At 41.6% G+C, this 13,984-nt stretch overlaps 2 protein-coding genes across 3 annotated transcripts in view; one reads left to right on the top strand and one right to left on the bottom strand.

Annotated features, from left to right (window-relative positions):
* Positions 1 to 3,100: 3,100 nt before the first annotated feature.
* Positions 3,101 to 11,984, bottom strand: BTD (biotinidase). Its single transcript, XM_071561028.1, has 4 exons — positions 11,909 to 11,984; positions 7,321 to 7,555; positions 5,692 to 5,838; positions 3,101 to 5,432 (listed from the first exon to the last, which is right to left on the bottom strand). The coding sequence occupies exons 2-4, from the start codon at positions 7,537 to 7,539 to the stop codon at positions 4,248 to 4,250; spliced, it is 1,551 nt and encodes a 516-aa protein (XP_071417129.1). The 5' UTR covers positions 7,540 to 7,555; positions 11,909 to 11,984; the 3' UTR covers positions 3,101 to 4,247.
* HACL1 (2-hydroxyacyl-CoA lyase 1) overlaps positions 11,706 to 13,984 on the top strand; it is a 20,130-nt gene continuing 17,851 nt past the window's right edge. Inside the window, exons 1-3 of one of the 2 annotated variants that reach the window (XM_071561027.1) lie at positions 11,706 to 11,812; positions 12,796 to 12,900; positions 13,756 to 13,796. In XM_071561027.1, the coding sequence (XP_071417128.1) occupies positions 11,756 to 11,812; positions 12,796 to 12,900; positions 13,756 to 13,796 (203 nt within the window). In that variant the 5' untranslated portion in view covers positions 11,706 to 11,755. Of the gene's footprint in view, positions 11,813 to 11,983; positions 12,298 to 12,795; positions 12,901 to 13,755; positions 13,797 to 13,984 lie in introns of those variants that run through there. The other variant, XM_071561026.1, reaches the window with a different exon arrangement.

Below are 13,984 nucleotides of genomic sequence, written 5' to 3'. Positions count from 1 at the left end.
TAAGCCGTATAACAAAAATTGCTTCCTTTAAATGCTTAACGGGAGATGCAAATGGCTGGTGGGACATTGTGAATGTCACCCAGGCCCCCAGTCTGATCTGTATGTCCTCTCAGACTACTGAGAAAAACATGTTCTGAAATGGCAGCCTCAGAAAGAGCATTTTGTTAAGTTGTTCAACCATCTAGAGCCCAGGAAGATCAAGAGTGTTTTGGTTTCCTTTTCCTGAGAAAATTAGTTGCAGGTGTGTCTAAAATTTTCAATTTCTACAACTCATCTTGCAACTGAACATTCCTGACAGGGGAAGAAGATGAGTGTCCCTGCTTGCAGGACTTGAAGATTTCTTGTGGCTATTTCCAACCTATTACCCAATTTCTTTAGCACTGTATTTGTCTTGGAATAAAGCAGTATCTAAATTATCCATGCTTCTCTGGTGTGCTGTGCATTATTTTACATGAGGATAAACTGAGCTCCCTCTATTCCATGCTGTTTTGGCAATTTCCAAGCTCGTGTTGGGAAAGGAATCTTACAGTTTTTCACCATGTAACTGTAAACAGAATTGAATAATAGAGAACCTAAAGAGCTTTTCAAGCTGTCTTCACATTGATAGTGGCACTAAATATTTAAAGAGGAAAAAAACTCCTTACGTGCTCTTTTTTCATTAAAATTGCAATAGAAGCTGCTACAACTATCACTTTTCAGATTTACAACAGAACCAAACAAAACCTCCTTTCAAGCTTTGTCAAATGACAGACATGCAGGTCTCCTTCTCGTTGTACCTGGGAGATGACTTAGTTCTGAAAGCTTAAGGCTGAGGTCTCAGGTGTTCTTGCATGTTAAAAAAATAGATTAGATACCTTAAATAGTTTTAGGGCAGAATCTCATGGCTCATGTCCTATCCTGTCTGCATTTTCTGTCCCTTGCCAAACTTGTTACTGAAACTGCATAGTTTTCTTAAAATCTTAGAGTCTATTAACATCTTACTGAGTTCAAGGTTTCTAATCTCTTCTACCAAGAGTTTGATCTGCTATATGTACCATCATTGTCTCTGGTTTCTGACCTGTGTTGCCTATGCCTGCTGTCCCAGGGCAGGGAGGAAGGAGAGCACAGTGACTCTCTCAGGTATTTCCATAGCTATATTAAAAACTTAATGGAGTGATAATGCTCACTTCAACTTGTGAGTATTTGGGGTTTTCACTTCACTTGTTGAGATGTGCCTAAGGGAGCTTATGCCCACATGTGCATTAGGAAGGTCTCTGATGTGAACAGATTGTCCCACTGTGTCACCAGTTCCTCAGCCTCTTGGTAAGTTTACCCCAAGGTCCTCTTTGCCAGCTGTTCCTTTGGTGTGTTTTCTGGTGTTTTCTCTCACTGTAAGTGGGACACCCCACATCTGCCTGGAAAACTTACTGTGAATCCTGAAGCAGCAGATCCCTGATGAGGAACCCCCCAACACCTCTGACTCGCATGCTGTGGCCTTGCGTGGACGGTAAGTTTCTGTGGTTGTCTTTCACTTCCCAGGAGCAGTATCAAGGCCCCTTAAAGACAGCATTCCCCTGCTGTATGAGTCAGAAACAATGTTTCTTTGGCATCAGTACAAATTCCCAAATCCTGCTTTCACTACAGTCGACAGTCCAAGCGATTTAAAGCTGTTCTAGACTTCAGCTGTACTTCCCCTGTGCCAAAAGATCCTTGTGTTCTGGTTTGGTTTTGTTGCACTCTCAGATAGAAATTACTCAGAAAGCTTTAATAAAACTGTTTATATCCATTGAAAGATATTAGAAGATGGGCTGCATTACAGTATGTTACAAATGTGAACAACAGCCTTGCTAAAGGCTTCTCACACCTCCTCAGTAAGTAGGAAGTAGCTTCACTCAGGTGAATACAGGGTTGTTTGGAAACAGAGCAGTGCTGGGATTGCTGCTCCAGCACAGACTTCCGAAAAAAGCCACCGATGTGTGCTGGTGAGGATCGTAAGTTACTGCCTGGTCACCCTGTTTCAGAACGGGTACATCTGTTGTTACTCAAAGATGAGGACAGGTGTGGGGAGTAGATACTAGTAATCCATTGTGTCTGGTCCTGTCTGTTTGACTTTTTCTAGTGTCCCTTTGCTAAAGGCTGATTTTTTTGGGTGAAGGGAGCAAGGTACTAGAACACACTCTAATTTAGTGCCTGCTCTTCTCAGGAGGAGACAGAGAAACATGCCCCATGCGAACAGTAAGGCCAGAAGGTCGTTTTCTAATAGTTTTAACATACCCAAAGCTAGAATAGCTCTTTGAGACACACTTTGCAAGTATTTCACAGATAAATACTTTTTCTTAAACATAACAAATACATGTAATGCTATTTACTTGTTTAGCCTTTCTGTGGTAATAGTCTGCTTTGGGACTAAATCACAAAGAGTATTTTAGTGCACAAAGCTGTATGTTTTTCACCCTCCAAAAACAGAGGGTCCTGAGAGCTGAAATCTCCAGTTGTTCATTGTTCCAGTCTTTGAGACTTCATTGTGTGGTACTAGAACCAGAAGCATCAATAAGCACTGCAAATGCTTCGCTTTTCTGCCCTGTACTTCCTGGAATTCATGCAGCATTCAGCAAGAACAGCACTATGGGTGCCAAAGAATGAATGATTTTTAATAACCCTGAGGTGGAATGGTCTACTTTTATATCAGCAACTTGATGCCTATTGAGATATAGACATTTCCCTCTCTGTATTTCTGCCCAATATATGCTGCAGGATAAATAAACCTATTGTTCCGTATCAAAGCTGTGTTTGGCAAGGGCCTGACTCAGTGATACAGGTTGGAGAGGGAAGATTTGAAAGAGTCCAAGATCAACAATATTTACATAATAATTCTTTGTAAATATTTAGAAAGCTTGAGGTAGAACTTCAGCAATTTTGTGGTTGTTTTGCTGTTTGAAACCAGAAAGTGAGTTCATTCAAAGCAGAAGCTGATGGAACACCTCTCAGCACACATATTGTAGCTGCCACAGTGATTTGAGTTTGAGGCTGGTCAGACCACCAAAATGGAGACTCGCAGCTCTCCTGTTAGTGCTTTGCTCCTCTCAGCCTGACTATATCAGAGCAACTTGAACACAAGGACTGGACCAAAGGAACAGTTGTGTTTATTCTGTTACTCAACAGCTATTATGCAGATGAAGTCATAACAGCCAATAAGACCACATACAATTATAATGCTTGAGAATACATTCACTTGTCTGAATTTAACGCCAAATTAATACCCTTCAGATATTTTCTTCCCGACTTCTTCACTGCAGTAGAACAGTTATAATGCTCAATCTACTTACTGCTCTGGAAAGAATGGTGTGTTTTACTCACTCAGCAGCATGAACCTGCCATCTGGCACATGAAGCATTGATGTAAAAACCTTGCTGTCCCTCAGTTCATTATGTGCTTTTCATAACTCCTCTTGAATAAATTCATGAAAAATGTATAGGATGTCTTAAAGTCAAAACAGTCTTGAAATGACCTACCTCTCTTTTAAACAGGAAAAGCTGAAGTATTCAAATAGTACATAACATGGTTGTTGATATTCATTGCCAATGTATTCTTTAAACATAATTTCTTGGGAATTGTGTCTTACTGCAGTCTACTTTTTCACAATCATTTGATATCCTCTTCCCCAGATTAGATATTCTGTAGATGTTTACAACTGTAACATTCAGATACTGTTAAAAGCATATGAAAAAAAAAGGGAGTTCAGATGGAAGCTTTTGGTTCTAAGAAAAAAAACAATCATGGCACCCTAACCAGAAATCAGAACCTCAGCACATACAAGTTGTATATATGTACACCTACATATTTTTGTGTATGTCATACACAGTGTGCCTTCCTTCCCTTTCCTATTTTTTTTCTCTTGCCATGGTTTTCCATCCTATGCATTTCCATACTCCAGTCCAGGATGCCAGAAAACCAAAGGATTAAATTAAAAGGAACAGATTCAGTTGAAATTAGTTATTTTCCCAGTATAAAACATCTCACCACATTACAGCAAGCCTTTATATCTTTGCAAGGCAGTTATTTCACTTCTGGTAGGACTTAAGTACAGTCTGTACTGTGGTAGCTTAGAACTCTTAGGGTAAGTGCTTCACTAATCATTTCAAATGTGGAACCGAGTCAGTCATGTAACAACCACAGCTGGACCTGTAGGAAGTATGGATGTTCAGCAACTTCTGTTAAGATATATACTCAGAATGTACAGGCAGTTGTTTCTGACTCAAATATCTGTGCTAGTCCTTTTCATACCATCGTCCATACAGAGCAGCTGTCAGTAGGCCAGAAGATGTTCTATTTTTGCTTATGAAATAGTGGTTGTTTTTCCAACCCATGTGATCAGCAAAGTCCAAGGTAATGCCAGATGTCAGCAGCAAAGGAAAGATGTAAGGGGTGCTCATATTTCCCCATAGCTGGAAATCTATCAGAGCAGTGGCATCTGTAACCTCCTGTCCACAAGTGCTAAAGCTGAGACCACCACACTTCACTAATGCACAGGCCTGGACATAGTATGTGCCATGCACTGTATGGAGCCCGTCAAAAACTCCCAAAGCATATAATTCATCAGTTAAAACAGCTCTCTGATAATTTAAGTAACAACAAAGGGTATTGGCACAAACCTGGAGCTCTCCTTTTTCCCCCCATACAGGAACAAAAGTAAAGTTGTCATACATCATTTCTGCGTAAAATAGGGGAGGTAACTGTGCATTTCCTTTTACAGATACTCTGCCAGGAGTCTCTTCTTGCTCCTTAAAGCAAACTTGATCATCCAGTGAGGTGCCTGTAAAAGTCCTGCATGAGTCATGTAAGTTCTCTCCGAGTCTTTCATTACTCTCCAAATTGGTTTCATGATCTGTGGTAATCACAGGAATTTCTGCTACTATGAGCTTGCCACCGTAACTTTCCATGTTGTGGTAAATGAAGGACTTGACTGGAGTGTATATGCCACTCCCTGTCATGCCCAAGGTAGGGTGGTGGATATTAGCTGCTAAAATATTGACATTGAAAGCTGTTGCAAAAGCTTGTTGAAATTCTACAGCAGACAAGAGTGGGAGTTGGTTCATCCAGGCAGTTGGATACACAATTTGTTTCAAATTGTATTGTCTGATAAGGTTCACTGCAGGCTCAAAAAAGAGTATATCAAAGCAAGTGAACATGCCAAACTTGCCAGCAAAAGGAGTATCAAAGAGTATATAGTCAGGTTCTGGGGGGCTATCAAAAGCAAATTCGAAGTACAGGTTGTGTTTGCGGTATGTGGCCACCAACATCCCGTCATCGTCAAACGCCACGTTGGTGTTGAACTGGTACCTTCCATCAGGTGGACAGTGAGGGTCAGTGTGCTCACAGGGTTGCTTAGTTCCCAAGTTTGCCACAAGGAATATTTTGTTCTTCAGTGCCATGCAGCTCAGACGCTGAATAACCTGGAAAACAGTATGGAGAAATGCAAGCACTTCAAAATACAGAGGAGTAGGTTTTATAGTTTAAGCAGCTATGACTTACTTAATGAGTTTCAACTTCTTATTTTCTACTGTGTTCAAAATTGAACACATTTGACTGTATTTGGAAAATTTAAAAGCACTAATGATTTTGTGACAAAACCTACTGGAACCAATTTCCCCTCTGGAGCACAAACCTAACACTCAGTTATCCCACCCCTGCAGACATCACTCCTGTGTTTACCTCTGTGTCATTGAACAAATTGGGCTCTCTGCATGGATTCCAACCAGAGTGTGAATGCAGAACAAAATCTAAGTAAGGATAAATGGAGCTTCTGGTGAAGTTGAAGCCATGGATTCCGTCTTCAGGAAAAACAATGATCTGCGCCCCCTGTATGTAAAACAAAGACAGGCTTTGTAGGCAAAGCAAAGGAAAAGAGAGGAATCTCATGAGTAAAAAGACCTAAAGAAACTTAAGGATAGTCCAATTATGTTTTGCCACTATTGTAGCTTCAAAGTATTTTTCCTTCAACTTCATAGTAGGTATAACTATGTAGCAGTTGTAACTGTGTATTAAAAATAAAGCTTATTTAACCTGACACATACATTGATCTTGAAAAATAATGTGTTTGACATTATTTTAAGGGTGTGCAAAGACCAGGACTTCATCTTTCCAAACGTGTTCTCCCTTCACACAAGTCATGAGAATGACATGATTCGGGTTAAAGACTGATGATGTTAAAAACTTGTCTTAATTTTTTTAAGTCAGAATTATGTTATTTGCAGATGAACTTCATCAAAGGTGCTGTATGAGCTGTATCAAAGGTGGGTGCAGCATCACTCAGTAGATTAGGTACATAGGGTTGGACAGGGTATCGGGAGTATTGATTTCAGAAACAGCTTGACTGTGGAAGCTGTGCAGAGTCTGGTGCCAGAGCTAGGCTGGGTCTGCCTGAAGTTCAAGGACAGTTGAACTGTTCCTAAAAATTAGGTGGATTCCTCTTAGACCAGTCACAGTATCAGTCATGCAAATTCCTGTTAACTTTTCAGAAGTCAGTTCAAACGTGTTCTCTATGCTATGGCTTTGGGATAAGTTATGGGTCTTGGGTGCACTGCTGCATAAAAATAGCTATTATGCTTCTGCTCAGTCATCTGTCTCAAAAATATTAATCATGCTTTCAAATTATACAAAAAAGGTAATTTTTCTCTCCCAGAACAACAGATCTGTGAAAACTGCAAGTCAGTTCTTCTCTGTGTAGGGACAGTAACACTCCCTTTGACCAGAGCCACCTTTGGGTTTTCCTGGGGAGTGATGGAATGGGGGCTCTGCATAAGAACAGCCAGAAATACTAGTCTCTCTCAATATATTTAGACTGAGAACCATTCCATGGGAGGGTAGGAGAAAGGAATGGAAAAATTTAGTTCCACAAAGTTGTTAATGGTGGAACATTAATTTCCAAAGCATTTAACTTCTGTAATTTTTAGAAACATTAAGCAATTTCCACTGAGAGCACTGGAACAAAACCAAACCCAGCTGCCATAAGACAATCTTTCAGAGAAAACATTCCATTTAAGAAAACAGAAAGGAGCAAGCTAGGTATTCAGACCAAAATAGAAAATTAATTTCCATATGCTAAATAACTATAGGTGTGTTTTTCCAAGCTTGGAGTAACCTGAGTCACGCAGGATGCTAATTGGTCTGATTTTTTTTCATAGCTGCTGGCAGGTCAGAGTGTCTGAAAACCCAGACCATGACTATATATATAAATACAGCTTTAGTTGCCTGGGAACACAAATGTGAAAGATTATCTTCAAACAGCAGTTACTCCTTATATCCATAGGACACACTCCACTGCTCCGAGCTGGGGCATACCTGTCTGGCAGCGGCCACCACCTGCTGCTCATAGATGTCGAGGTTCCTGCCCATGAGCTCCAGTGCCGAGCGCCGATCCACCAGTGCTGTCGGGTTCGGACTCAGGATGGACTCGTGCTCATACACAGCAGCAACATAATGCCCCTCCCTCCTAGTTCTGCCTGAGACAATTTGATAGAAGAAAAAGCAGACGGACAGCTTCCAGCACAGATCCACCATGGTGTATGCTGTAAATCTAAAGGGAAAACACCAAACAGGTGGGGTGGGGGGAGCTGGAGCAAAATATCCTGCCACAAAGTTAAATTTATGATTCAATATGGACAGTAACTGAGATTCTTAGCAGTGTCTGAACAGAATGCAGTGTTCTTAATTTCCTGAATGATCACATGCATATTATTTCTAAACCTTAAATCTATCTATACTAGTGCTTTAAATAACTGTGTCCCGTTTAAAAGCATTTTAGCTTCATATATAGTTCTACTGATCTCCTAGCTTGGTCTGGCTTTACAATTAACTTTAACATTCATTTATAGATTATTTCACCATGTATCAAAACATCTTTGGGGAAAGGTAAAGGCAGCCTGCAAATTTGCAGTTGCTCCTCCATTTGGTGATGGGGGGTATATCTAAAAGTAGTATTTCCTAAAATGACTTGAATGCTGTATTTAGTAGTAGAAACAAAACTTGTTTTATCAATACTGAAACAGATGAATGCCAAAAGAGTTATACTATGTAGCAATGCAACAAGAAACCAACCCTCATAATACTAGACACTACTTCTGCATTTATCTATCCTTATATCTTGAAAGTGCCTCTCCTAATGGATTATGGATTCACTGCATTCCAACTCCACATATGTAATAGGCAAATATTTCTCCCACAGTGCAGCTTTTTTGAACATTTATAAAAATGATGAGTGCAGTTCAGATCCGCATTCCTCCTATACAATCCAGATAGGGAAGGTTAACAATAACTCAAAATTCCATACAAAATGGAGAAAATTTGAATTACCGAGCTTTTCTTAGAAAGAATGTAAGAATTTGTGTGTCTGAAAGGCTGGGGCACTCTGCAATATGGGCTTCTCAAATTAGGAAAGTACTTACACAGAACAAGGACTGACACAGTCAATGGCTGTGCAACACTTCAGTAATACTGTAGAAATGCCCTTTTTGTCAGAATTATTCTCACAGTATGAGAATTCTGCATCTGTCACTACGATGTTACTGGTACCATTAAGGAATTAAATCTCAAGTATCAGCGACGCTGAAAGTGTGTGCAGGAGAGATGCACTAATGCTGTCTATTGATAGCCCGTAAGTTCAGTCACAGACTTGTTAAATTTATTTGTTCTTTGGGAACTTTTATCCAAGAAAAAAAAATGTTCCAAAACATTCTTAATGCCCTTCAGTCTTTGTAATCCACAACTCCCTGAATTTTTCCAAAGCAAATATAGACTGACAAACACATGCATGAAGAGCCTTCTTTAGTTCCTATTAGGAGTTCAGCAGGAAAAGAATTATCAATTCTAAACTAATCCCAGTCTTATTTTATTCATCTTATATTAAATATAGTATTGTACTTAAAGAAAAGGAAGTCTATGGCAAGTTAACTGATAACATCTCCAGGAAGAAAACCAGCTTATTTAGCACTCCTCAATATTGCTGTGGGTTTTTTTTACCGAAACACCAACAACAAACAAATTGAAAAAACATCTAGTAAGTACTAGCTTAGTTTAAGGCACTTCTTTACTTCTATGAGCTCTACATGCTATTTGGAACACTGGTTTGATAGCAACACAATCTCATGTAGGAGAGCAAAAAACCTTCGTGCCCATGGTGGGCAGATTTGTTTGCTCAACCAAAAAGTTTTAACATGTAATAATAACACTTACAAGGGGCCAGAAGTAACTTAAGTATTCAATGCTGCTAAGTTTAACTTCATATTTATATGTCCTTGAGCTTTAATTAGCCAGTGTGTCCATACATACATGCCTTCAATTCATTTAAAGCACAATAAAACCAGAATAAATCCTTGGCACCTCTGTAATCAGAAGGATTAAAGATACTGCATTTATATAAACAGTTTTGAAAAGTGATGTACAATAAGCTACCCTTGCTATTCTACATCTTGAGGAAAACACCTAGTAGCTATAGGGGGTGATTTGGCAATGCAAATGAAGAACAGAGTCTGCTCTGTGCAGCTCAGCTTTGCAAATGAAACACCAAAGCACATGTGAAGATATACACCAATAGTAGAGGGAGCGAGAGGAGGTGGGAAACCTCACAGTTAAGGAACCTACTGAAAATAAACAAACTGTGTGGCATTTCACTGACAAAACACTCTTTTCTATTTCTGTCACCCCTTCAGAGCCAAAATGCCTATTTAGGACAGGAATGGGTTCTAGTCAGCTGCTCTTCACTAAAGTTGTCAACTAAGATGTAATTATAATTCATCATTACAAGTGATGGAAAGAATTGGAGAATTTCAGACCCCAGGATGGAATTGCTATGTGTTAGAAAAATAGCCTTTTGCCTTCTAAGCCAAACACACCAACAGAAAAATTAACAGGTAACAGGCTTCTACAAAATGTTGTACTTTACAAACATGCTTGGAAAATTCTTATTTTTCTGCCACAGTTCATTTCCTGGTGGTCAGAAACACTTCAAAGTTCTAATATGAATCCTTTCCTCATTTAGATGCACAAGAGGTTCAGCACTGAACATGCAACATGTAGGCAATCCCATCTGGCTAAACCTGGGTCAACTAAAATAATAACTATAATAATTCCTCCAAGTCCTTTCCCTTGGCCGTGATTACCACTAGTCCTACAGAGAGTGGGTGAGCACTTGCTCCCCAAAGCCTTTCCCCTGCTTAACAGCTTTAACAACCGAACTGCTATCTATGGATTGCTCCTACCAGGGATAGCTGTGACAAGCCTCAAGGCTGGGCTTGGGTATGTTAAGCTTTCCAGAAAAATAAGGATACCAACAAGTTTTACTCAGGCCTTAGGCTGCTGAGATTCCAAATATGTATCTGTGCCACATTCTGGATTTTCATCCTACTGGAAAATGCTACACCATCTAATAAATCTTTTCCTTAAGGAGAAGTTAATTTGCTTAGGGTCTACAGAGCTGTCACCTCACCTGAGCCACTGCTTTAAATTTTCATGAACTGAAATGCTTTATAATTTTATCTCTTTTTCTGTCCCTTTCCTGTGATTTATGTAGCCTTTTGCCTGGCCGAGAGGCTCCAGCAGGATCATCTCACCAAATACAAGTATTTCATAGCAGTATTACTGTCATCCAGTCACAATATTCCAGTTTTAAGTCCGCACAAATGGTAAAAAGACTGACGCTCAGGTTTGGAATGCAGGTTTTCCCTGCAGTCACATTGCAGACTGTTTTCCTATTCTGGTTTTCCAGACCTATCTAACCAACAACTTCTGTTGTTTAACTCAAGAACTAAAGCAGCCACTCACTTTTCAACAGCTTTGGAAACTTATCACCTCTCTCCACACCTGGATGTACACACTGAGAAAACCAACGCATACCCGGCTTCTTAGCACGTCTATACTCAGAAGAATCAAACAGACCACAAAAATAAAAGAGGAAGCACAGCACTAGCCTGGGTCCTCTTAAGTGATTAATAGCAAATGCATGTTAAGCTATGCCTGACAGGTAGTATAGTAACATAATCAGTACTAACAAGTAACATAATAGCAACATAAGCAGTAATATGTAATGACAGTAACCTCAAAAGTAATAATTACTAGGCAAAGATTAAATTTGCTATGAAAAAATAGTCTTTGTCACATTGAATTGTATCCATGGATCGATGTTGTTGCCATTCTGTTATATATTATATAACACAAAATACATTGAAATAATTAAGGGGTTTTTTCCCATTGATCCCTCTTGTCTACTGCTCTTAACTTGCTGCATTAGATTACAGTATTTTACTAAGTAGATTTTTGGGAAGGTGTTATCTATGTAATCTATTTTTTTGTTATTTGATCAGTGAGGGCGAACGTAACGCTGCCATCATTAGTGGTTTTGGTGGAAGAGGGGCAGGGACATGTCAATCGTGTCCCTTCTGCGACACGTGCGGGGCTGGGCAGAGACAGGAAAGGCCTGTGCGCCATCCTTCCACCGGGATTTTGGGCAGGTGTCTCGCACTCCGCCGGCTTCGGGCACCTCTACTCCACACATCCCGTACTTTGCCCCGCTCCGCCTTCACCACCTCTGACCAGCCGCACGCACCAGCACCGCGCTGACCTACGGCCCCAGCGGCCCTTTGGGGCCATGAACGTGCTGCCCGCGCGCCTCCCGCCCCTCTCGCGCGCATCCCGCCGCGCTCGCGCCGCCGGGCCCGCCCCGCACTCCCTGATTGGCCAGGCCGCCCGTCATTCCCCGCGGGCCCGGCCGGGCCGCGCCGCCATGGAGGGCGATGCGGTCACCGGAGCGCAGCTCATCGCCGAGTCCCTGCGGGCTCAAGTAAGGCGCGGGGCGAGGACCGGCGGCCGGCGGGCAGGGACGGTCCCGCCGGGCCGGGGGTGCCCGCGGAGAGCGAGTGTGCGCGGCCGCACTCACCCCGAGCGCCGCCGCCCTCCCGGGGGCGGGCAGGAAAGGCTCTCCCCGCCGCACAGGGGGAGGGAAGGGAAGGAGGAAGGCAGGTCCCACCGCACAGCCCCGGGAGCGGCCTGGTCCCGGTAATGCCGGGCAGCCCCGAGCGGCTGGCCCCGGGGCGGCGTTCCGCAGGCCGGCAGTGATTCCTTTCTTCTGCCGAGCCTGGCCCTTCCCAAGCTCAGGCCGTGTCCCCGTGAGTCCCAGCAGTGCCGGCTGCCCCTCCGCGGCTCGTCCCGTGCTGGATGCGCCTCCTGCGCCTCCTGCCGTGCTCAGAGCTCAGTGCTGTCTCTGGTGCCGCCCTGACACCGGCCTTGACAGAGGCCTGGCCTTTGGCCTGTGACTCACACAGACAGGTAGCGCAGTTGTAATAAAATTAAGCAAGGCCTTTATCTCTGTGTTTCTTTGTGCACGACACTACCCCAATTATTGCTTGGGGTCCTTTTGGTGTCAGTTTTCTGTGAAAGTGCAAAAACCTGAGATGCCGTGAGGCATTTTCAGAGTAGGTGAAGCTGATTCACTGAGTAACAAGAAAGAAGGGACAGGGAAGTCCCAGGCAAGAACTGGTCAGTAGAAAGCACTAAACCTGCATTGCTGAGGCACTGAACCATTGCCCCACTGCTTGTAGGCCTCCAAAATCCAGGGCTTTCACAACCACAGAGGGCCGAGCTGCAAATGCCAGCTGGCATTATGTATGTTTCCACAGTGACCTCTGAATTTCTGTGTGACTGTATGTTGTTACATTTTAGTTTCTGACGGCCTGTGTAAGTTAGCATGTCTGTATTTGGCATGTGCTTATTAAAGCTGTCTTTTGGGGAAAAAAATCTGATTTCTTCTAACATTTTTCTTTATAGAATGTTGAATACATGTTTGGCATTGTTGGTATTCCAGTCACTGAAATTGCAGTTGCAGCCCAGGCAGCTGGAATAAAATATGTGGGAATGAGAAATGAACAAGCTGTAAGTATGTACCTGTAGTGGGACCAATCCTTACCCTACCTGTTTTACAGTGGAATGAAAACCAGTTTATGTTTTCTTACTAGAAAGAATGTGGACTCTGAATGTGTCTGTAGAGAACCTGTAGAGAAGCAGTCACTCATTGTGGAATAAGGGACAGTATTGGTGCTTTGAGTTGAGTGTTTCTTTTGCCCTTCCTTTCCCACTTCCATTTTAAAGTAGCTCCTCCTTTTCTGTTAGGGGATCACAACTTCTTTCATTTTTAAATGCCTTTTTCCAGTAAGGGAACATGGGTAGGATGAAAGTAGGAGGAAAAAGAATTTGAACAGAGAATTTCAATACAGAATGAAAGAATTATCAAATTTATCTCCTTCAAGTCATATATTGTTGTGCTATTTCAACCTCTTGCTTAATTTCTGAAATACAGTGAGTCATTCTGGTGGTGACTGGATTTCTGCACTTGTCTTTCTCTTGCAAGTCCCTCTCTCATGTTAGTCCAGAATACAGTGGAAGGCAGAAGTTTCATGCATTGTTTTAGCATTGGGGTGTTTTTTTGTTTGTTTGGGTTTGATCTGGTTGATTTTTTCTTTTTCTAATTCCAGATATTCCTAGTGTAATATCCTGTGAGTAGGAGCCTGAAATGTGGAGATGAGTCTTGAGATTTTTAAGATAAACCTCCATGAACACACTTTACAATGTGGAGGGCAAAGGGGTGCTTTTACTTACATTTAAGATCTGATAATCAGGGAATAATCAGTACCTAATTATTTTCACTATTTTTGTTGAAAGTTATGTACAAGATGACATGAAATGTGCATGTAATAATAATAATATGATTAACTCCAATATTTTCAACAGGCCTGTTATGCTGCATCTGCTGTTGGATATTTGACTGGCAGGTACATTCCATACTTATTAATCTTTATAATATAATTTATTAAATATTAGTACTATAATATTAACTGTGTTAGGCTTTACAGTTAGAAACTAGAGAGGTTTGTCTGTTTTGGAGCTGCAACTTCTTAGTGTGTGCAGATGTAGGGCAGTTAAAGCAGAGCATGAATGCTAAAATACCAGTAGCAGTTAC

Source organism: Pithys albifrons, chromosome 7 (assembly GCF_047495875.1).
Source record: "Pithys albifrons albifrons isolate INPA30051 chromosome 7, PitAlb_v1, whole genome shotgun sequence".
Lineage (NCBI taxonomy): Eukaryota > Metazoa > Chordata > Aves > Passeriformes > Thamnophilidae > Pithys > Pithys albifrons.
This window is presented reverse-complemented; position numbering and strand designations above follow the sequence as displayed.

Bases quoted from the DNA above. Each gene is read 5' to 3' on its own strand.
- BTD (XM_071561028.1), bottom strand. From the start codon at position 7,539: ATGGTGGATCTGTGCTGGAAGCTGTCCGTCTGCTTTTTCTTCTATCAA. The intron at 5,839-7,320 runs GTATGCCCCAGC...TTTTACATACAG, and splicing joins TGGTGGCCGCTGCCAGACAG to GGGGCGCAGATCATTGTTTT. The intron at 5,433-5,691 runs GTAAACACAGGA...ACTGTTTTCCAG, and splicing joins ATTTGTTCAATGACACAGAG to GTTATTCAGCGTCTGAGCTG.